General features: G+C 45.7%; 8 protein-coding genes across 8 annotated transcripts; 3 read left to right on the top strand and 5 right to left on the bottom strand.

The window, feature by feature from the left end:
- Positions 1-2,719: 2,719 nt before the first annotated feature.
- On the top strand, positions 2,720-3,323 carry GGI43DRAFT_382767 (uncharacterized protein; the record flags this gene model as incomplete). The annotated part of the gene is made up of 4 exons (XM_083203276.1): positions 2,720-2,818; positions 2,878-2,921; positions 2,980-3,077; positions 3,136-3,323. 4 exons carry the CDS (start codon positions 2,720-2,722, stop codon positions 3,321-3,323), a joined length of 429 nt encoding a protein of 142 aa, XP_083061637.1.
- Positions 3,324-3,740: 417 nt separating this feature from the next.
- Positions 3,741-4,967, bottom strand: GGI43DRAFT_433482 (NAD(P)-binding protein; the record flags this gene model as incomplete). The annotated part of the gene is made up of 3 exons (XM_083209751.1): positions 4,453-4,967; positions 3,908-4,385; positions 3,741-3,852 (listed from the first exon to the last, which is right to left on the bottom strand). Exons 1-3 carry the CDS (start codon positions 4,841-4,843, stop codon positions 3,741-3,743), a joined length of 981 nt encoding a protein of 326 aa, XP_083061636.1. The 5' UTR covers positions 4,844-4,967.
- Positions 4,968-7,642: 2,675 nt separating this feature from the next.
- GGI43DRAFT_433480 (uncharacterized protein) lies at positions 7,643-8,701 on the bottom strand. The gene is made up of 4 exons (XM_083209750.1): positions 8,374-8,701; positions 8,215-8,322; positions 8,032-8,147; positions 7,643-7,977 (listed from the first exon to the last, which is right to left on the bottom strand). The coding sequence occupies exons 1-4, from the start codon at positions 8,645-8,647 to the stop codon at positions 7,690-7,692; spliced, it is 786 nt and encodes a 261-aa protein (XP_083061635.1). The 5' UTR covers positions 8,648-8,701; the 3' UTR covers positions 7,643-7,689.
- A 427-nt stretch (positions 8,702-9,128) lies between these two features.
- Positions 9,129-10,336, bottom strand: GGI43DRAFT_402251 (uncharacterized protein). Its single transcript, XM_083205671.1, has 5 exons — positions 10,072-10,336; positions 9,925-10,001; positions 9,783-9,866; positions 9,653-9,721; positions 9,129-9,597 (listed from the first exon to the last, which is right to left on the bottom strand). The coding sequence occupies exons 1-5, from the start codon at positions 10,269-10,271 to the stop codon at positions 9,197-9,199; spliced, it is 831 nt and encodes a 276-aa protein (XP_083061634.1). The 5' UTR covers positions 10,272-10,336; the 3' UTR covers positions 9,129-9,196.
- A 1,146-nt stretch (positions 10,337-11,482) lies between these two features.
- GGI43DRAFT_344284 (uncharacterized protein) lies at positions 11,483-12,358 on the top strand. The gene has a single exon (XM_083202183.1). The coding sequence runs from the start codon at positions 11,509-11,511 to the stop codon at positions 12,124-12,126; it is 618 nt and encodes a 205-aa protein (XP_083061633.1). The 5' UTR covers positions 11,483-11,508; the 3' UTR covers positions 12,127-12,358.
- On the bottom strand, positions 12,241-13,352 carry GGI43DRAFT_422225 (nucleoside diphosphate kinase; the record flags this gene model as incomplete). Its single annotated transcript, XM_083208070.1, has 7 exons — positions 12,241-12,440; positions 12,496-12,561; positions 12,624-12,668; positions 12,726-12,784; positions 12,845-12,888; positions 12,951-12,981; positions 13,057-13,352. The coding sequence occupies 7 exons, from the start codon at positions 13,350-13,352 to the stop codon at positions 12,241-12,243; spliced, it is 741 nt and encodes a 246-aa protein (XP_083061632.1).
- Positions 13,353-14,155: 803 nt separating this feature from the next.
- GGI43DRAFT_422224 (glucan 1,3-alpha-glucosidase ROT2) lies at positions 14,156-17,113 on the top strand (the record flags this gene model as incomplete). The annotated part of the gene is made up of 2 exons (XM_083208069.1): positions 14,156-14,240; positions 14,301-17,113. The coding sequence occupies 2 exons, from the start codon at positions 14,156-14,158 to the stop codon at positions 17,111-17,113; spliced, it is 2,898 nt and encodes a 965-aa protein (XP_083061631.1).
- A 1,448-nt stretch (positions 17,114-18,561) lies between these two features.
- GGI43DRAFT_382760 (DUF3759 domain-containing protein) lies at positions 18,562-19,011 on the bottom strand (the record flags this gene model as incomplete). Its single annotated transcript, XM_083203275.1, has 3 exons — positions 18,562-18,737; positions 18,802-18,936; positions 18,996-19,011. The coding sequence occupies 3 exons, from the start codon at positions 19,009-19,011 to the stop codon at positions 18,562-18,564; spliced, it is 327 nt and encodes a 108-aa protein (XP_083061630.1).
- Between the last annotated feature and the right edge of the window lie 949 nt (positions 19,012-19,960).

The raw sequence follows: 19,960 nt of genomic DNA, 5'->3' as shown, positions 1-19,960 counted from the left end.
TACCCCGAGTGTTTTGACAGGGCTCATTTTGATGGTAAACGGCGTCTTCACCTCAAAAAGATTGATGATGCTAAGCTACCCGTATTACCTCCGAAACTTGACTGTTGATATAAGTAGGGATTGTATAGAGCTTGGTTGATTAGATCATCTTGTTCGACTCCATAGTCGAGTTTGCGAAGGCAACACAAATACCGTACTCCCTCGCAAAACTCGACTATGGGGCTAATAGCTGATATAACCAATCAAGTTCTATCTAATCGCTGTCTTTACTCCATAGTCGAGTTTGCAAGAGTGCACTCTCCCGCAGAAACTCGACTGTGGTTCCCTCGCAAACTCAACTGTGGAGCAAAATAAAAGGTTTACCAATTAAAGTTCATACAGCATTTGATTTTAACCAATCATGTTATATAAAATATCACTATAACTCCATGGTCGAGTTTGCGAGGGAACCACAGTCGAGTTTCTGAGGGAGAGTGCACTCCCGCAAACTCGACTATAGAGTAAAGAAGGAATTTGACCAATTAGGCTTCGTAAATTTTTTTCCCCATAGTCGAGTTTTGCGAGGTAATATGGTATTGAAAGCGTTGTCAATTCTATTTGACGGAGAAACTTGCAATTTATAGGCTGATGAGCAAATCTCAGTGCACTTGTCGATGCTATGGAAGATTTTAAAGAACCATGGGTTCATGGAAGGGTGCCACTCAAGCGGGAAACAAAGAAAAACTGGGAATCTTACAACCATAAGCACACAGCTCTATTATTACTCACACTCAACTGTCATTTTGCTACTTCTATTGTCCTCTACTGGCTCTAACACTACTGAGCATAATTTTTAATGGCTTTTGTATTTGTGTTCCGATTTGAGCGTGCATTTTCATTTTGCTTGCCTTTTGTCCCTCCCTTACCAGTATCCTTACCGAGACAACAGCCTTTGCGGTACCCATACCAGGGATATTATCACATGGGCGGCCGAATATAACCTTAATAGGGCTGAGATAGTTATCGAAAAGCTCGTTTATCTCACTGAGCGCCCATTTGGGTTAAACTATCCAGAAGACTGGGCGGGTCATCATGACACGATTATCTTATCTCCAAATACAAAGTCGGCCATAGTAGGATCCGAGAATCGCTTTTATTGAACTATTAGTTAAGTGAGATACTTGGCGAATGGTGCAGCAAGTTCCTCACTAGGCGGCCCAATAAAGAAGGTGGCTAAACGTAGCATCGACAGTCTTGCGAAAAGGCACCTTTTCAATCCTCTGTTAGTTCTAAGCTACCTTAAGAGCTCAGGAAGTAAAAAGGAGGTAAAAATACAAAGCACCTCTGTTAGGGTCCTGTGCTTACGCCAAGGATCTCAATAACCCGTCTTCTTAATGCCACCTTTAGAGACGGCGAAATAGGGTCCGGTCTCTACAACGAATGAACTCTAGCAAGTATATTTAACGAGCTGAGCGCCAGATATTTGATCGCGGCCGATGCTACCATCTCCTCCGAGTGCATTCTACTATCTGTCATATTCGTTGTTAACATGTTGTTTCACATCTTCATCTCTTAGTGTGGTTCTGCGCTTGGCCTCATTAATTCCACGCTCCATATTCCTATTTTAATTACGAAGCATAGAATTTAAAGTCTATTATTAGTGGTGTACGAGCCGTCCCATTGCTGACGCTATTCTTGAGAAGCTCGCGTTCATCTCCACTAGCTGACACTTCTCGAGTAAGCTAGTAAGGAGAGACTCCGCTATTATGTCCGAAGTTGCCAGCTTGATCATATATTCACATATCTAGAGCGAGGCCATTGGAAAGAGTTGTCATTGTGGCAACTCTAATAAGTTAACTGACTCAAATTACTTGCTACATAATGACACTTGCTTCGCTTTGATCGCTTGGATATGTGTGGAACTTTGTAATACATACACTGTGATCTACAAACGGTATAATCCCTTGTAAATATAGCCTCGCAACTTATTTTTGCTTTGCAATGTACGTAAAGCACTTGTTAAGATAGTGAGATAACTTTTGTTTCGCTGGAGCTTTTACGAACTGTTTATATCATGGAATTGAAACAAAGCCATTCATATATTCGTATTGTAACGGCATTCCCTGCTGACCCCCAGGCACTTGTTTAGGTTTATTTTTAGCTCGACCCTCCCGCATGTCTTCTGTTCCTGGCTAGCGAATCATTTTCCAGCGCTCAATGCCACCTTATGACCCTAGACCCTACGGAGTAGGCTACATTACACTCAATTGGATCCCTCCTGCTCAGCTGAAATTACCTTAGTTTAAACTTGGTTCTATGTTTTTATGTTTGCTTCTGACGTGAGATCTTTCTCTAAGCTAGCTATATGATTACTATATAATTACTATGTAATTACTTAAAATGACGCCCTAGGTTGAGATATAGTCTAGCCGTCCAAGATTAACATTGGTGGAAGTATACTCACCGCTCCTGGCAGTGCAAGAAGCCAGTCAATATGAGCATGTGGCCCCTGGTAGGACTTTCGCTAGCGTCTGTGATGATAGCCTCTCCAAGAACACTCGACATTACGTTGAAAAGTAGGAAACGTATGAAACTACTTGTATTCGGATACATGTGTGATCTCCACACCCAATAAACCTATATAAGCCAGCGATCATCAGCTCTTTCCAGAAATTCCTCGTTCAAGCTCTCACATTCTTCAACATCAACATCTTAATTCAGTAACACACCATATATAATCATGATTAGCATCAAGAACGCCGTGTTGCTCTCTATCGCTGCTCTTGCTCAGATTGGCAGCAGCTCGCCCACAGGCCAAGCTGAGCCTCCCATCCCAGAGGTTTGTGGTTTAATTTATTTTAATTACTTAGTATATTCATTGCTAACCAGTCATTATAGCTTGCTCGTCGTGCGCCCAACACTATTTGGATATGGGCTGGCCCGTAAGTTCTGCCCACGCATTATAAGAGTATGGTAAAAACAACTGCTAAACTGTCAAAGGAACTATACCGGCCCAAGCCAAAGCATCACTTACAACACTGTAAATGAATGCCATGCAATCAATTGGGATACCATTGGATCTATCTGGATGCCCGATAGTAAGTGCCGCACCGAGACAGCTGCTCTGTATAATACTGACTTTGTTCCCACCCAAAGACATTGTCTGCACATTCACCGTAAAGCCTGGTGACTGCCAAGACGACGTTGGTAACTTCCGATCACAAACAATCTTCCCTTCAGGCCTGGCAGATATCCGTCAGTGGTACGAATCAAGGAAGGCCGATTTCCCGGCTTACTGGTTCCACAATGCCCGGTCAATTCAGTGCGGTGGAGCGAATTTTTAAAGAGTCAAGAGACATGTTTAAACCATTTATAAAACATAATCGTTATATATCGAGCCAGTTTATATAATTCTTTCCCAATAGAGGATATGCCATAATATTGAGTTCAATTAAGCATTCGTTCACTCCACTTTATGCCACTTGCGTCTTGAACTTTGGATGATTGCACGATTAAGCGCATGCAGTTACAAAAGGGGGGATTTCTTGAAATGGTAAATTTTGGGTATAATTATCTCTCATGTCTCTCCGCTATCGATTTCGTTTTATAAAAGCCCGCAGATCCAGAGTCCAGGTAGCCTTAATCGATAAAAGCTAATAAAGCGACTGACTGTGGCCTAACCTCACCCTCATAGCCTTTTCTTCGTCCAAATCATATCTCAATCTATTAACGCACATCATGACGGAGTTTAAACAGATGGTTTAAGCATAAGAGCTCAGACTGGGATCTACAGCGGAAACGTCTTGCACACTCTCTTTCCAGAGTTTATTAACAAATTCTTCTCCTTCAGGTTCATTAAGAAATGCAGCGCCTCTGTTGGCTATAGTCAGTAAACAATCACTTGGCAGGAGTATCTGATCACACTCACGGGTCGACTTTGTTATGCTGCAGGAATTTGCCATTGGTATCTGGTCCCGCAACAGCAGAAGCATAGACTAGTGTCCGAGCACCCTCCTCTACCGTGCGGCCCATAGACCTACGGGCGACTGCCATGGGGAGTCTAAGATAGAAGGGCAAATTCTTGTCTAAGCCCGTTTGTACAAGCCCAGGGCAGGGATTGTTGGCAATGACTTCGGAGGGCGCCAAAGCAGCCAAGCGCCGGACGTAAGCGTTGACGACAGTTTTGGTATCAGCGTAGCGAAAGTATTTACTGAAGTTGGCTTCATCGTCGAAGTGGCCGAGAATCGTGCTGCTAGGCAATATAGGTTTCTTGGCCAGCGTATTTTGCTTAATCTGAGTTGCAGAACCCGTGAATGTAATACGTGTAGGCAGTCCTCTGATCGCAGCAGTAGACCGTAGAAGCGGAAATAGCTCGAGACAGATGAGAAGGTGAGTATAGCAGTTTACTTAAGTAGAGGAAATATTAATTAGAACTCGCTAGTAATAATAGATCCTGGCTCTTCTTTTCTTTACCTTGCATGTTTCGCTCGTGATTGCTTTTGCTTTTCTCGTAGCCCAAAACAACTTGCCCACCATTGTTCAGAAGGATATCGAGCTCTTTGACCTCATTTTTCACCTTGTTGGAAAAACGAAGTCCGGATTGATAATCATCAAGGTCGAGCTCAAACACTTCGATCGAGGCATCGGGATTCGACTTTTTGACAGCAGGATCTGCACGCAGAGAGGCAGCAGCTTCCTCGCCCTTGGAAATGGAGCGACAAGCAAGGATCACGCGATTTGCACCCAGTGCAAGGAATTGTTTTGCTGATTCATACCCCAAACCAGCATTGCCGCCTGTTATAATGACGGTCTTGCCGCTGAGATTGGTGTCATTGGGCGTCGGAGGAATGAGTGGTTGGCCCATAGCACGAGAGGGGAAGCAAATGAGAGACCAGTTAAGGTAAAATAAGAATGAATTGCTTTAGCTGAATGTAATGATGCAGAATTTACAGTCGACGGATTGATAGAATCCGTGCATTGCTTTTTTTATGAACTGCGACAGAGGATTTTATTATATGATCCAGGGAAATAGAGTTGACGTATGAGATATGTAAATATTGCCTACCAGCGTCGTAATGATATGGCTTGCCACCCAAAAGACTCTGGGTCGCAGAGAGAAAGCAACCTACCTAGAGACCACAAGTTTGCACTAGCAACAAATAGGTAATGGCGAATGCCCTTCTATTGGCTAGCCAATTAATCTCCGTTGTAGGATTCCGCACTTTGTAACTAAGATCGGACTAAGTTTGCTCCACATGATTGCAAATCAGTTTTCGCGTATAAATGCCCCTGAAACTCCGCTTGTTTTTATATGTAGCCCGGCAGCATCACCGGCTTCCTCGACCAGATCCGCAGCTGAAAGTCCGCAGATACATCATGCGGTGGCTCCAAACTTCTTCAGAAACAAGCTACATGGACTTCGGAGCACCTTAAATACCGTATTCCTTCGAAAAATTGTACTGTGGGTATTGATGGAAATCCCTCCGCTATTTACTATAATCAGTCAATTGGCTACTGAAGACAGTTAGCATGATACTTTATAAAGAAGGTTCCAAAGTCCAATTTTGTGAGGGTATACGGTAATACGCCTGTATCACTAGTCAGAGGATCAAAAGGGTTAAGAGTTGCGTATTAATAATTACTGTCGTAGACGGCGCATTTTGACTGGGAGCATTTAAATTGAAGTGCCACTTCATATATTCACAATACAAATGATATCGACTCCGTCATACAAAAGAGATGAGCTAGAGATGATTGTGAAATTCTCCAGTGGATTCGGTTTTAACAGCTAGCACCCCCAACTATTCTTAGCTCTTGGTAGTAGTAGTTTGCACTGAGAGAAGCAAAATTGGGTTTCTGTATTGACAATCAATTGAGCCATACTCACCACTATAAGAGTGGTAAGAGTCTAATTAAAAAGGATCGTAACAAATAAGCCAGTATCTAATAGATACTGATACATGGGCTAACTCTATCAAGCTACAAGTAGTTATTACTTACCTGGAAGTTGATAACCATCTCATGAGCAACAAACTCGCGTGAGTCGCTTCACCACGTGCAGACAAAGTAACATTCTCGTTATTTAATATAAACCCTCTGAGAGAGCTGTCTGTGCTAGCCTTGGTGAGATTAATCGCCCGCAATACTAAAAGGGGATCCAGATATAAGCTGAGGCATAACACTGATAATAGTTGCAATGACAATATATTTAGCGTCGCTGGCTTTAAAAGCTCTACTAATATAGTAAGGGCTTCATAAGGTAAAAGAAATGAACGTAAATTAATCTTTTAACCAAAAGCCCCCTAGGGTATAAAAACTAGAGGATTGGTATCTTGTCCTCTGGGGTATAATAATTGAAAACAATTATTATAAGCTTAGTCCTATGCTAAAGTTTTTCAAGCCTTACTCTATAACTTGGTAAACCTTGCTTCCTCCTCTGCATTCGAATTTTAACTCTACGTACCCGTTAATCGTCCATACACTTTCCATTTCTCACTGAAATCTGTTAACTAGTCTTCACCCAGTCTTAAGATTTGGTAGAGCATTACATTTAACAAGCACTGCCACAAGCGGCAGGATCACCAACGCAAAATCCACACTGGTTGCAACAAGTCGGAGTTGAAGAAGGGCAATCCGAATCGCTATTGCATCTTTATGCAATAGCAGTGGTAAACATTACAGCAATAGTAAAGAGGGTCTTAATAGGCAACTGCATGATGAAGACTTTTCCAGGAATTTAAATATAAAAGGATTCCAGGGGGGGGGGGTTGTTATTTTAATTCTATAATAATATAGTATGAATATCGATAAAAGCGGAGGGTATAAGTGCTTTATATAATTCATAGTTCAATATTTTTATTAAATTTATCAATTTTTTAGTAATAGCAATTAATAGTAAGTTAGTAATGAGTTGGTAATAGGTTAAAATATGTCAATAGTAGATCAATAATAGGTTAGTGATATGCAGCAGTGGAAAGGATGCCAACTGCGCCGATATCGAAAAAGATTCTCAGTACTACTAGCTACATGTAATTACACTAGTATTGTCTTTTGCAACAGCATATAAGGGATATCCTATCCCTCTCTTGGGCGTTTCACCTAGGCCTCTATAGGCACTCTTACACGATAGTTCAGCCATAGGTCAGCCATAGATCGGCAATAATCCAGGTCAGCAATAGGTTGGTAATAGGCTAATAATAGGTCAGCAATAGGACGGCGATAGGTCAGTAATATTTCTATTATAAAAAATATAAGCAATAGTCTATTAACTATTATCTAATTGAGAAGGTGGCTTAGATGAATTATAGGATGTGTCTTAGGATTTAAAGAAATAGTATATATCGTACTGTAAGAAAATAAATAGTGAATAATAGCTGTAGACTAAAGATAGCTACTGAAATCAGTATGCTAGAATCATTATAAATTCACTAATGTATAGAACAAAGCCAGTAAGAGTAAAGTGTATTTATATATCAGCTTTCTTTTTATTAATTAACAAAGACGTTTTGGGAGCTAGTGTCGAATTATGAGACGTATATAGAGATTTGCACTCTGAGCAAAACTTGTAGTGTCTCTGTCTTGCAATTGCCCTTGCTTGATGGTCGACGAATGCTTGCATACTTGTACAGGAATGGAGTTAGACCCCTACTCGAGTATACCACTGCCTTAGCTTCTCGGCTCACTCCCACATAAGCGGCCACTCTTTCTTTCTTACGGATGCTTTTCGTCGACAACTCGTTTATTTTCAGCCCACGATCGAATGGCATCAAAATTTTTGCATACATGCACTGCTCCTGTTCCATCTGTACCATTCAAGGGGCTGTTTGGGATATGTCCCTCCAGAGTTGTATCTCCACAACAGGTTACAGATTGCCGCAAATACCGAAAGCAGTGTTGAACATGCTCTTGAGCATCTGAGTATATGTTGGATTTGCTGGGGTCTGTTCGATATTCGGAGGTAGGATCAAGAAGGTTGTTATACATATCCATGACAATATACTAAATATACTTGTGAGAAAACCGTGAGTACTATACTAGGGGAAGGTCAAATACCAAGCAGTGTAACTGGTGGAAAACAGCGATCGAGTAGGTGAGGTTCCCTTGATACCAAATGGGCTCTGGTAGATTATATTTCTCAAAATCATTCACAGCGATGAATCCGTTTCCTTCTATAAGGTTATATTTATTAGAGGTTGAAATTTCCTCCAATGGATTATCTCTGGAAGCTTGACTCACTCGGCATATAGGTGAGCCAATTTTCCCGAGTCTCATTCCTGTCTTCTTTGCTCAGACTTTTAACTGTCGCTGCTGCGTCTTTCTGAAAAAGGACCTGATGAATAGGAACTGTGTTTATAATTAACAGCTTTCTTTGGATAGCAGCGGTGTTTCACTAACATTTGGGGATCAAATGATTCATTTCGCTACCTATTTGAGGCTGGTTCAGTGAGCGCAGTTGCAAGAGGATAGTCGCTGACGCTATCAATTCAACAACACCGATAGCGCTCAAAACCATTGAAATGGTCCAAAAGAGGCTCTTTCTTTGAACTTGACCACTTCTTGATTTTGATCCATGGTCGATCAAAAATTCATTGGACCCACGGGAGGGCTCGTCCTCGGTGAAATCCTGCATTCCTGCAGCGGACTCGACTTTGGTGAAGCTGGATGGCATGCTTAGGGCGATGTATAGGCTGACAGAGATAATTTTTGGAAGGAAATTGGTAGAATATAGGTTAAATACCATATACTTAAATTGAGCGATTTTGGAACTACAAAGGCCTTGAAGGCACAAATGAAAGCCATAAGTAACAAACATGCCAATCTATCGAAGCTGTCAACGCACTGCTTTAGTTGGTCTACTAACTAGGTAAGATGCGGACTAATGTGGATCTTGTGTGTTGGTCCAGCCAAACTTAGTTTATTGAAATGACTGTATCCAACTTATTGTCATTGGTATAAGGGCGTTAGACTCTTTATTGAGCTAGCTCTCTTGGCTTGTATTGAGCATGGGCCAATATTCAACAAAGGGCAGGATACATGTGCTTATACTACTAAGCAAACCTGCTCAACTGGAAACATACTTAAGTAAAGGCAATGCGAAGTTGCACTTATACCCTTCTAATGCACGTGGGGATGAGTAGCGGCAGAACTAGTTTTAGCTTCACAATTTAAATCTTCAGGGCTATCTAACTAAACATACGTCTTCTTCGAGCCACGTTTATTATGGAAGAACGTAACCTCCATCAATGAGGAGATCACTTCCAGTCATATAAGTTGACGCATCGCTAGCAAGATACAAGTACAAGCCCTTGATCTCCTTGACATGGCCTTGCCTACCCAACGTTGACATCCGATAAGCCTCGTTGATAGCCAGAGGATTGGCGCCCATTTTTGTATCGAAGAATCCAGGTGATACGATATTGACTCTTGCAAACTCTTGCCATTCACGAGCAAGAGACTTTCCGAAATGGGTGACGAATGATTTGGTCGCGTTATACACTGGCTGGTCCACAGGCACGTTGACAATGTGAGCGCTCATGCTGGACGTGATGATTAAGTTGCCAAAACCCTGACTCTTGAAGATCTGGCCGACGTATTTGGAACAAAACACTACGCCGTCCACTTTACAATCAATTAGCATAAAATTTACCGATAGATGAACGCCGGGTTTACGTACCATTTACAGACATCTGTTTACGATACTCATCTAGTGTTTGCTCTAGGATAGGCTTTGAGATTGCCATGCCTTAAAACGTTTCAGTGTTTGGCCCCTTGTTTTCGTATTATTAATGCTCTTTCTAACTCACCTGCGTTTGCAACAAACACATCAATCTTGCCGAAATCTTTGACGACCCTACCGATGGCTGAGTTCACTAGGTTGGCTTGAGAGACTATCAGACATGTTAGCGATGAAGTCATATTTCGATAGTAGATACAAAAGAGTCTCACTATCGACTTGATAAGCAATAGCTTTGATCTTGTGAGTCTCGCTGAAGCTCTTGGCTTTCTCGACCGCTGCGTCGTTCCTTGAGGTCGGTGTAAGCATATTAAAAAGCAGAATATATATCGACAATGGAACTTGAGGGCGCAGCTCACGAATTATACCACATGGCGACATTTGCGCCTGCTTCTACCATGGCCTCTACCACGGCAAGGCCTATTCCATCTGAAGCTCCTGTTACCACCACGACCTTGTCCTTCATCTGGAACTGCTCAATAACATTATGCGGGGTATTGGGGATCGGACGGGGGAATCCCGGCCGAACCTTTATGCAATCTTTAACGGTCATAGACATTTTGATATAATAACTGTACTGCTAGATTTGAAACCAGATTTCTTTGAGGAATTTATATGTACAGTATCATCAGTATCTTGAGCCATCTTGAAGTAACCCCTCATCAGCCAAATGCGGCAGTACTCGGGAGACCCACTCCCTGGCCGTTTTTTTGGCGAATCAGTTTCGAAGCGCCAGGAGTCCCTGCATGTTTCCCGTTTCAGGTCCGGATAGCGAACCAAAGTGAAGCTCTCCTTGTATGATGGCCTAGACAAACATTGGGGCAAGCAGAAGAACCCAACCAAACCTGCTCAGGGGCTATACAAAAATAGAAAAAGCTGGGGGGCAACTTCTTATGCGTCGATATCGTTCTTACGTGGTGCCATCCCGAGCAATTATATATACCATCGCATCGTAGAACGAGTTCAATTTTAATCACAGCATCCAACAGCCCAGGAGGCCCAAAAGAAACATCAATAAACAATTTATAATATCATTTTTCGTTATTAAACTTTCAAATTACTTATTACCTTATTCGATCGATATCACATCACTATTACACACAAGCACGATGGCACAAAGGATTATCGCTTGCTACCGATGGATTAAGGCCGCCGGTGGAAGAAGCAATCTATATGCCAAGATCAGCAATAGAGGCACGCCGTACAAGAAGATTTCGCAGGAACCAACTTTGGTCAAAGGCCAAGATGTTTTTGGCGATAACACTCCGCTGCTTGAGTGATGGCTCTAAAGCAGACCCATAGCCGTATGGCCTACTTATCCCCATGGACCAGACTGCATCTAACTAAAAAGATTTAGATTAAGTTGGGAGAAAAAGAAATTGATAAACCGGTACGACATTATGACAACTACGATTTATACATGGAATATGGAGGAAGTGTTGGCTTGGGCGTTCTTTGCTATACAGGGATAAGGGCATTACGGATTGGCTAAGAATAAAGGTGCTGGACACTTCAACCTAGGGAATTCAAACGGCGTTATTTTGGGTTACAAAAGAATCATAACAGTCAAAAACTCATATCATACCTTAAGAACAAAGAATTATCATGTTAGAAAATGCTATAAATAGAGATATTACAACCATCACTTTCTGAGAAAGAGACGGGCTCATTCCGTTAGATGAGCACTGAAGCTTAAGCGATCCAAATCGGCCCCACCACAAAATGTCCGATGGAGCTGCTTGACCAGCGTCAAAACTTCCTTCTAACAAACTGCACCCGTCACAAAATCGCCTGTCATGTCTCGCGCCCGCATTGCCTTCAACTGGCGCCCAACATTACGAATACGCCCTTCTACACTCCACCTGCAATCAGTCCGGGCCCAGTCCACCGAAGCGAGCGGCATATCGCGCCTCGACCGCCTAACGTCCAAGCTCCCCAAACGCCTACAAAAATACACAAATGGCCTACGCAGTGCCCCTGTTTCGCATGTCGTTTCGTTTATGATTCTACACGAAATCACAGCAATTGTACCTTTGTTTGGGCTTTTTTCCCTGTTTCACTATACCAACTACATACCTATATCCTATGTGACCGATCATTTTGGAGAGTCCGTGCAAGGAGGGATTGAGAGGTACGAGAGGTATTTCAAGCGTAAGGGCTTGTTTGGCTTTGGGCAGGAAGATAGTAGTGACACGTCTGCATCCGAGACTACGGTCCAGAACGCACCTGTGGAGGATGCTGTGCAGCGCTGGCACAATGGGGAGCAAAAGTACAAAATCCTTGTCGAGGTTGCCCTGGCATACGCGATAACGAAAGCCCTTCTTCCCATCCGAATCATCGGTAGTGTCTGGGCCACGCCGTGGTTTGCAAGCATACTCATTAGAGCTAAATCTACACTAACACGAAAGCCCTGAAGAAAGAGGCGCAACACAACAATTTCAGCATATTTTTTTTATTGTTCTATCATCGTACAGCTTATCCAATGGTGCGAGGACAGCAGTATTTGAAGCTTCCTAATAAATGACAGTTTACTCCTTCTCGTAGATCCAGCCGAACTGAGAAGCCTTGTAGGAAACGGGCTCGCCCTCCTTGAACCAGAGAGCAATCTCCTTCTGGGCGTTCTCGACAGTGTCAGAACCGTGGCAGACGTTGCGGCCGACATCAATGGCGTAGTCGCCACGGATGGTGCCAGGGGCAGAGGCAAGAGGGTTGGTGGCACCGAGGATGGCTAAATGAATGCGTTAGTTGGATAGATCCAAGAGCAGCTTGTCAGGATAACATACTACGGCCGGTCTTGACGGCATCACGGCCCTCCCAGATCATGGCGCAGATGGGGCCAGAGTTCATGTCTAATAAGGGGAAAAGGTCAGCAGAAAACTCGGTGCATTTGTGGTGCTGAGTGGAAGCTTACACTCAATAAGGCCAGGGAAGAAATCCTTGCCGGCGAGATCAGCGTCTGTGGACCAGTCAGTAAATAACATCATATTGGTGTTCGTTTAGTGTGGTGACCAACAGTGAGCCTCGAGGTGGGCCTTGCCGGGAGTGACGAGCTTAATGGCAGCAAGCTTGAAGCTGTTGAATAGATTTCGTCAGTTTCTGCAACTTCGTACAAGGTCGGCCGTGGCTTCTTACCCTCGCTGCTCGAAGCGAGTGATGATGGGGCCAATCAGGCCACGCTATAGCAAAGTTAGCATAAGAAATTTAAACAGCGAAAATGGTAGAATATAGTGAAACTAACCTGAACACCATCAGGCTTGATGGCAATGAAGCTATCGAGGAAGTTAGATTCCTGCTAGAAAAAAAAATCCCCAGCTGATCGAGGGGTAGATGGCGGGGTATCTCACGTTTGCTCGGTAGACGGAGACATTGCGGCGGTTTTTGAAGTTGAGGAGCTAAGAGAAGCTGTTTGGACTTGCGGAACGGGTTGAAGAGAACAAGATTGCTGGATTTGAGGAGAAGGAGAAGAAGAAAAGAGAAAGTAAATGGCGGCGAGAAGTAGCGGGACGAAGAAAATTGGTGGGGGGAGGGTAACGGTAACCGTAGTCCACCGCAATAGCGGGTTGTATCGCTGTTGCTTTTTTGGCTGCGGAATGGTGGACTTTGGGCTGGAAGCGGGGCCCTCGTGGTGGGGTTCAGGCATGATGATTTGCTGGCTGGTGATTTTATGGGCAAATAAGGAACAGATGGCTGCTTGTACAGTGCGGTGGGTTGGGATGAGTTGTCTCGGCAGAGTATATAGTAACACACTTTCGCTTAAGGCAATACCGATGTCAGCTAGGTAGAGGTTGAAAAGCTTAGGCATGATGCAGAAATATTAGCTATAATGGGGGTATTGCAGATTCACGTACATGTAAAAGGGATATGCAGGGTCAGAACTGGCCAATGGTAAGCTCAAGATGGGATGAGGATAACACAGGGCCTTGGAGGTCAGCAGTAGATGCAGCTGTTCTTAAAGTACGTAGTAGTCGAATAGAGTAGTGGGAAGGGCTTCATACTATCTCTAAACCTTCATCTCATCTCCAAGTTTTCAAGGTTTTATCCCATCTCGAAAGCTTCCACGTACAGTGTCAATCTGACGTCTGTGTTGACCGCCATAAGCAAATATCAAATCGCATTATTCGTCGTAATGCATCTAGCGAGGCCTACCCCTCCAGCTTGTAACCCGGCTGGCAGGCTATGCCCAATCGAGAGCTGCCGAGGAGGTCCCAAACGGACAACATAGCTTAATCTCGACGACGCTACCCAATCCCAAGGGTGTTAGACTTGCCTCTGAGAGGAATTCCATCACCAGCATCATCCCATAGCCTCAGCTGATTGACTGAATGAGGCTGTGTATCACCGACCTCTTTATGAACCAATGTGGCCTGCCGTTGCCGCCTAATTGAATAGCGAATCTTTGTACCGCACAGCCCATTTGTTTACTTGCCCAGTCGCGCCCTCGTCATGAGGTTGACGATGGGGCTGTCCCAGAAGTGGACAGTGCTCTTCAGCTTTCTGAGCTTATTCTCATGCCTAATTGGACCAGCCTGTATGACATAACCAGCATAATTCAACTCTAAAACCTCTTTACTGATGATGTGATATCCAGTGGGTGTCAAGGAACACGATTTCAAGAAGTGCGACCAGGCCGGCTTTTGTAAGCGAAACCGCGCCTATGCCGATAACGCGGCTTCCCAGAGCTCGACATGGGTATCTCCTTATCAAGCAGTCGTCGAATCTCCTACTTTGAAAGATGGCCAGCTCCAAGCTGTCGTCTTAAAAACGATCAATGTCAATGGCGATACCGTCCGACTGCCTCTTACAATCTCGTTCCTTCAATCGGGTGTTGCTCGCGTCAGCATTGATGAGGAGAGACGACAAAACAAGGACATTGAGTTGAGACACAACAGCATTGCCAGAAAAGAACGTTACAACGAAGCCGAGAAATGGACTATTGTTGGCGGTCTGGAGCCCGATCTGAAGGCTGAAATTGTCCACCAGGAGGGCTCTCAGATCAATGTCAAGTACGGCCCTGAAGGCAAATTTGAGGCCGTAATCAGACTCTCGCCCTTTGAAATCGACTTCCGAAGGGACGGTGCCTCTCACATCAAGTTCAACGAGCGTGGCTTGCTGAATGTTGAACATTGGCGACCAAAGATCGAAAGGCCAGAGGGAGAGGAAAACAACACCGAAGAAGATGAAAGCACCTGGTGGGATGAGTCTTTCGGTGGAAATACAGATTCAAAGCCTCGTGGCCCCGAAAGTATAGCCCTGGACATTTCATTCCATGGATACGAGCACGTTTACGGTATCCCCGAACACACTGGGCCTCTGTCCCTCAAGGAAACCCGAGGCGGCGAGGGCAATTTCCAAGAGCCATATCGCATGTACAATGCCGATGTCTTCGAGTATATTCTTGATAGCCCTATGACACTCTATGGATCAATCCCTTTTATGCAAGCTCACCGAAAGGATTCTTCCGTCGGCGTCTTCTGGCTCAATGCTGCTGAAACTTGGGTTGACATCATCAAAGCCAAGGGCAGCAGCAATCCCCTGAGCCTAAGCTCCGGTGCCCCAACCAGCACGCAGACCCACTGGATTTCTGAAAGCGGTATCCTTGATGTCTTTGTTCTCCTGGGCCCTACTCCCAAGGATGTCACCAAGAAATATGGTGAGCTGGCCGGATATACCGCCATGCCTCAGGAATTTGCTATCGGCTATCATCAGTGCCGATGGAACTATATCTCTGATGATGATGTCAAAGACGTTGACAAGAGATTTGACAAGTTCAAGATTCCATATGATGTCATTTGGCTGGATATTGAATACACTGATGGCATCAAATACTTTACTTGGGATCCCCACTCCTTCACTGACCCCATTAGCATGGGCAAGCAGCTGGATAGCCATGGCAGGAAGCTCGTAGTCATTATTGATCCACACATCAAGAGGACCGAAGACTACCCGATCAATGAGCAACTCCGATCTTTGGATCTTGCAGTCCACGACAAAGAAGGCAAAACCTTTGATGGCCACTGCTGGCCGGGCCAGTCCAACTGGATCGATTGTTTCAACCCCAAGGCTCGCGAGTGGTGGAGGACTCTATACAAATACGACAAGTTCAAGGGAACGATGGAGAATACTTTCATCTGGAACGATATGAACGAGCCTTCGGTTTTTGACGGACCAGAGACCAGTATGCCTCGAGACAACTTGCATCATGACAACTGGGAACACCGAGACGTCCACAACCTGAACGGCATGACCTTTCACCATGCTACCTTTGAGGCTCTTCAAACTCGTAAGAAGGGCGAACTTCGACGTCCCTTTGTGCTGACTCGATCTTTCTATGCTGGTTCTCAGCGTTTCGGTGCCATGTGGACGGGCGACAACCTAGCAGACTGGGGCCATCTCCAGGGTTCCATTCCCATGGTGTTGAACCAAGGTGTCTCTGGCTTCCCATTTGCCGGAGCCGATGTCGCAGGTTTTTTTGGAGATCCCGAGAAAGATTTGCTTGCCCGCTGGTACCAAGCAGGTGCATTTTACCCCTTCTTCCGCGGCCATGCTCATATCGACGCTCGTCGCCGTGAGCCATATCTGCTTGGTGAGCCTTATACCGCCATTGTTACTGCCGCATTGAGATTGCGGTATTCTCTCCTCCCCTCGTGGTATACCATGTTCTTCTACGCAAACCGGGATGGTGACCCAATTCTCCGACCGATGTTTTGGACACACCCCTCTGAGGAAGGCGGCTTGGCCATCGATGACCAGTTCTTCGTAGGATCCACTGGTTTGCTCGTTAAGCCAATTGTAGAGAAGGATAAATTCTCGACCGATATCTGGATTCCTGATGACGAGGTTTACTACGACTACACTACGTACAACGTAGCCAAGACACAAAAGGGCAAACATGTCACTTTTGATGCTCCGCTTGATCGGATACCAATGCTGATGCGAGGTGGTCACATTATCACTCGTCGTGATATCCCTCGCCGTTCGAGCAGCCTCATGCGTTTCGATGACTACACTTTGGTCATCTCCGTCTCCAAGAATGGCGAGGCTGAAGGAGAGCTGTACGCTGACGACGGCGATTCTTACGAGCATGAGGATGGCCAATACATCTATCGCAAATTCAGCTTGAACGGCGACGTTCTCACTTCAGTCGATCCAGAGGGACGAGATGCGCGAAAGATCAAGCCTGGCAAGTGGCTCAAGGCCATGCGGGATGTCCACGTAAACAAGATCATCGTTGTTGGTGCTCCTGCTTCGTGGAACCGCCAGGAGGTTCAAGTTGAATCCGAAGGACGCACTTGGTCTGCCACGGTTGATTACCGCGCCGCCGAGAACGGCAGGGCTGCATTTGCCACTGTTAACAACGTCCGTGCACGTGTTGGAGAAGACTGGAGCATTAAGTTAGCTTAAATGACTATGATGGAGCATTTTTCTTTACAATACGACTGATAAAAGGGGGAACATATTTATGCAAACGTGCGAAAGTGGTTTTTTGTCGGGAAGATATGTAGCCGTCTAAGCTAAATATTGCATGTTGTATGTAGAGTACGATATAGACGTAGATGAAATGGAAGAGAGCGTTGACCGCTGTCGAGCAGAATACTGTGGTACGGGCTCAATCACTTGGCTTCTTTCAGCTAAGCTATTGGATCAATCGCTGCCATTCACTCATTGGATGGCAGCAGAGTAGCACCACTTTCAATTTGTAGCCAGTTGGATAAGCTTAATTGATGGTGTGCCGGGAATTAATATACAGTTTGACGTCCCCAAATCTCCAGCAAGTTTGGAGAAAGAAGCCTGCATGAGCAATCAATCAGGCGTTTCAGTTTGTATCTACTATGTATTGCCTATACCGCTTTTCGGGAATTACGATAGTCCGCGAACGCACATTCCTCTACACAAAAAAAAACGTCAAGTCATCATCTACTGCAAAACATTCACACATACATCAGATGTCTGTACACTCTAACAGCGACGATGACGGCATTTTCATCGCAAATACGAAATGCTACCGGGTATGCATTCTTCATTGACAGCGTCACGGCTCGGACTTGTCGATGGTGGCAGCGCCTCAGCTAAGGAGGGGTGGCGCTGTCCAAGCCCCGTTCTTAGCACAAGCCCCAGCCACGGTAGCTACGGCGTAGTATGGAGCGCAACTTTGGTCCAAAAAGGCCAGAATAACGGGCAACGAGAAGACGCGGTGAGTCCTGATAGCGCTCCTCCCGGAAACGCGGCAAGGTCCATGGAATCTGATTCGGTCCCTCAGCTGTAGTCTCGGTTGACGCGCCCCGCTAGAGGTCCATGGAGAGACCCTTTCTGCACCGCAAATGCTCGAGCGTTTCATCCACAAGTTGGCCCTGGCCCAGCTTTCTCCAGCGGCCAAGCTTTTCTCAGCCACTATACCTGCAGCAGCCGGCTTGGCCTGGAGCTAATCGGCAATCGTTTCCCGGCTAGCCAACCACTATCGTCACTCAGGTCCAGGGACGCACTGAGATTGGTTTACAGTGACGCCTGGCCACAATTCACGCAATGTACTTTGTACGGGCGCATTTACAGCGTCAGCTTCGTGCTGGTGCTGTGACTACCGGTACATACTACAGGATCAGTGCTTACGAAGCCCCCTCCCCCTCACTCACTCTTTCTGAGTTACGATGGCTTGGGGTGGGCAGCTCGGACCCTGCGAGTTGCGAGACAGATGCAGCAGATGCCAGCATCCCATCCAACCAGCGGCCACACCACTGTTTCTGGAGAGGCCTCATGGAGGGGTCATCGCAGACCCCGCATCGTCACACGCGTCTTGGAACAAAGTGAATGGATTTCAATGGTACTGTCGATTTTTCTTTTCTATCTGACTGTATTTACCATCGGTCTCCGTACTGGTTGTTGAGCTGCTGCTCAGCCTCCTGCTGAGCGTGGCGCTTGGCCTTCTCGCGGTCAATGAAGTCAAGACCCTTGGTCTCAACCTCACGGTCGACGAAGAAGCCAATGGCACCGGCGAGGATCTCCTTGGCCTTGGCGTGCTCGTCAGGGTGGCCTGCACGGTGAAAAGTTAGCTAAATGAACTTTATATCCGAGCTCAGCAAAGGGAGCATTCTCACCGTTGTTGGCAACGTGGTCCTCGTAGGCCTTGGCAGCCTCGTAAGCGGCAGCGCCGCCGATGAGCTCGTGAGACCACTGGGCTTCGTGAGGTCGCTGGGTGACCTGTTCGTAGGCCTGAGCCTGATCAGAGTTATCTGTAGCATCAATTAGACGACATGGTACCACACGGGACAGCTTTTGCAGATAATCATACCGTCGAACCAACCCATTGTGAATAAGAGAAGTTGTGTGGTATGTGGATTTAAGAAGAAGAGTGTTTAATTCGAAAGAGAAGCAAAAGAAGGTTACCAGTGGGAGCGGCAGAGCTATTTATAAGCTTAGAGCTGCCTCATCGCGCAAGAGGGGTCAGCGGCCTCGCGACCCTTTGCACATCCAATGATCTACGTGATAACCCCTTGCCCCTTAGCCATACACCCAACGATGCACCCGAGGCTACTGCGTTGTTATTTTGGCAAGTTTCAATGGCGTAGCAGTGTGGATCAAGGGGACTCCATTCGTGGGTTCGCTGTCCAGCTTCCGCCCATCTGATGATCTGGACTCGCAAGCTCCAGGAGCCATGATAACGCGATTGGTGGCTCCCAGCACATACGTAGTGTGGCAAATGGGTCCTTGAGTCTCCACGCTCAGGAGCCGGAGGACAGCGAGGCATTGTGCAGAGACCATTGCGTCTTGAATCGTGGAGAGCAGCTGGGCACCTTTGTGGCTCAGCTCACTGTACACAGGCCACCCGTTTGCTGCCCCCTGATTTCATAGCTACGGACGTCATATCCTATCAACGTGGAGCATGGAGGGGCAGAGGCGCCACGACCCTTTTACCCTGACAGACTATCACAGTGCTATGTACTATTATTGGCATGGCCGCCCTCTGCTTGGAGTGTGCTGGAATCCCTGGGCAGCTGAAAAAGTCGAATGACTTATCGCAAAAGGAACAACGGTGCAATAAGTCGCATTGACGAAGCCAGGATGCTTTCTTGTTGAGCGGTCGGAGCTATGCCTACTCAAGCTTCCTGAAGGCATACATGCCCCGCCATTTCTGCCTCCCCTCTTCTTCACTCCCCCACCATCTTTGTTCCGCAGGAGTCTGTTCGACGAAAGGATTGCCCCTCTGAAGCTCGAGAAATATCACCTATACGATCAAAGAGCATTATGCTATTGAAC

This window comes from Trichoderma evansii, assembly GCF_050947405.1.
Source record: "Trichoderma evansii strain SZMC 28006 chromosome Unknown GGI43scaffold_7, whole genome shotgun sequence".
Lineage (NCBI taxonomy): Eukaryota > Fungi > Ascomycota > Sordariomycetes > Hypocreales > Hypocreaceae > Trichoderma > Trichoderma evansii.
Note: the sequence above shows the minus strand (reverse complement) of the source record. Positions and strands in the feature narration are given on the sequence as shown.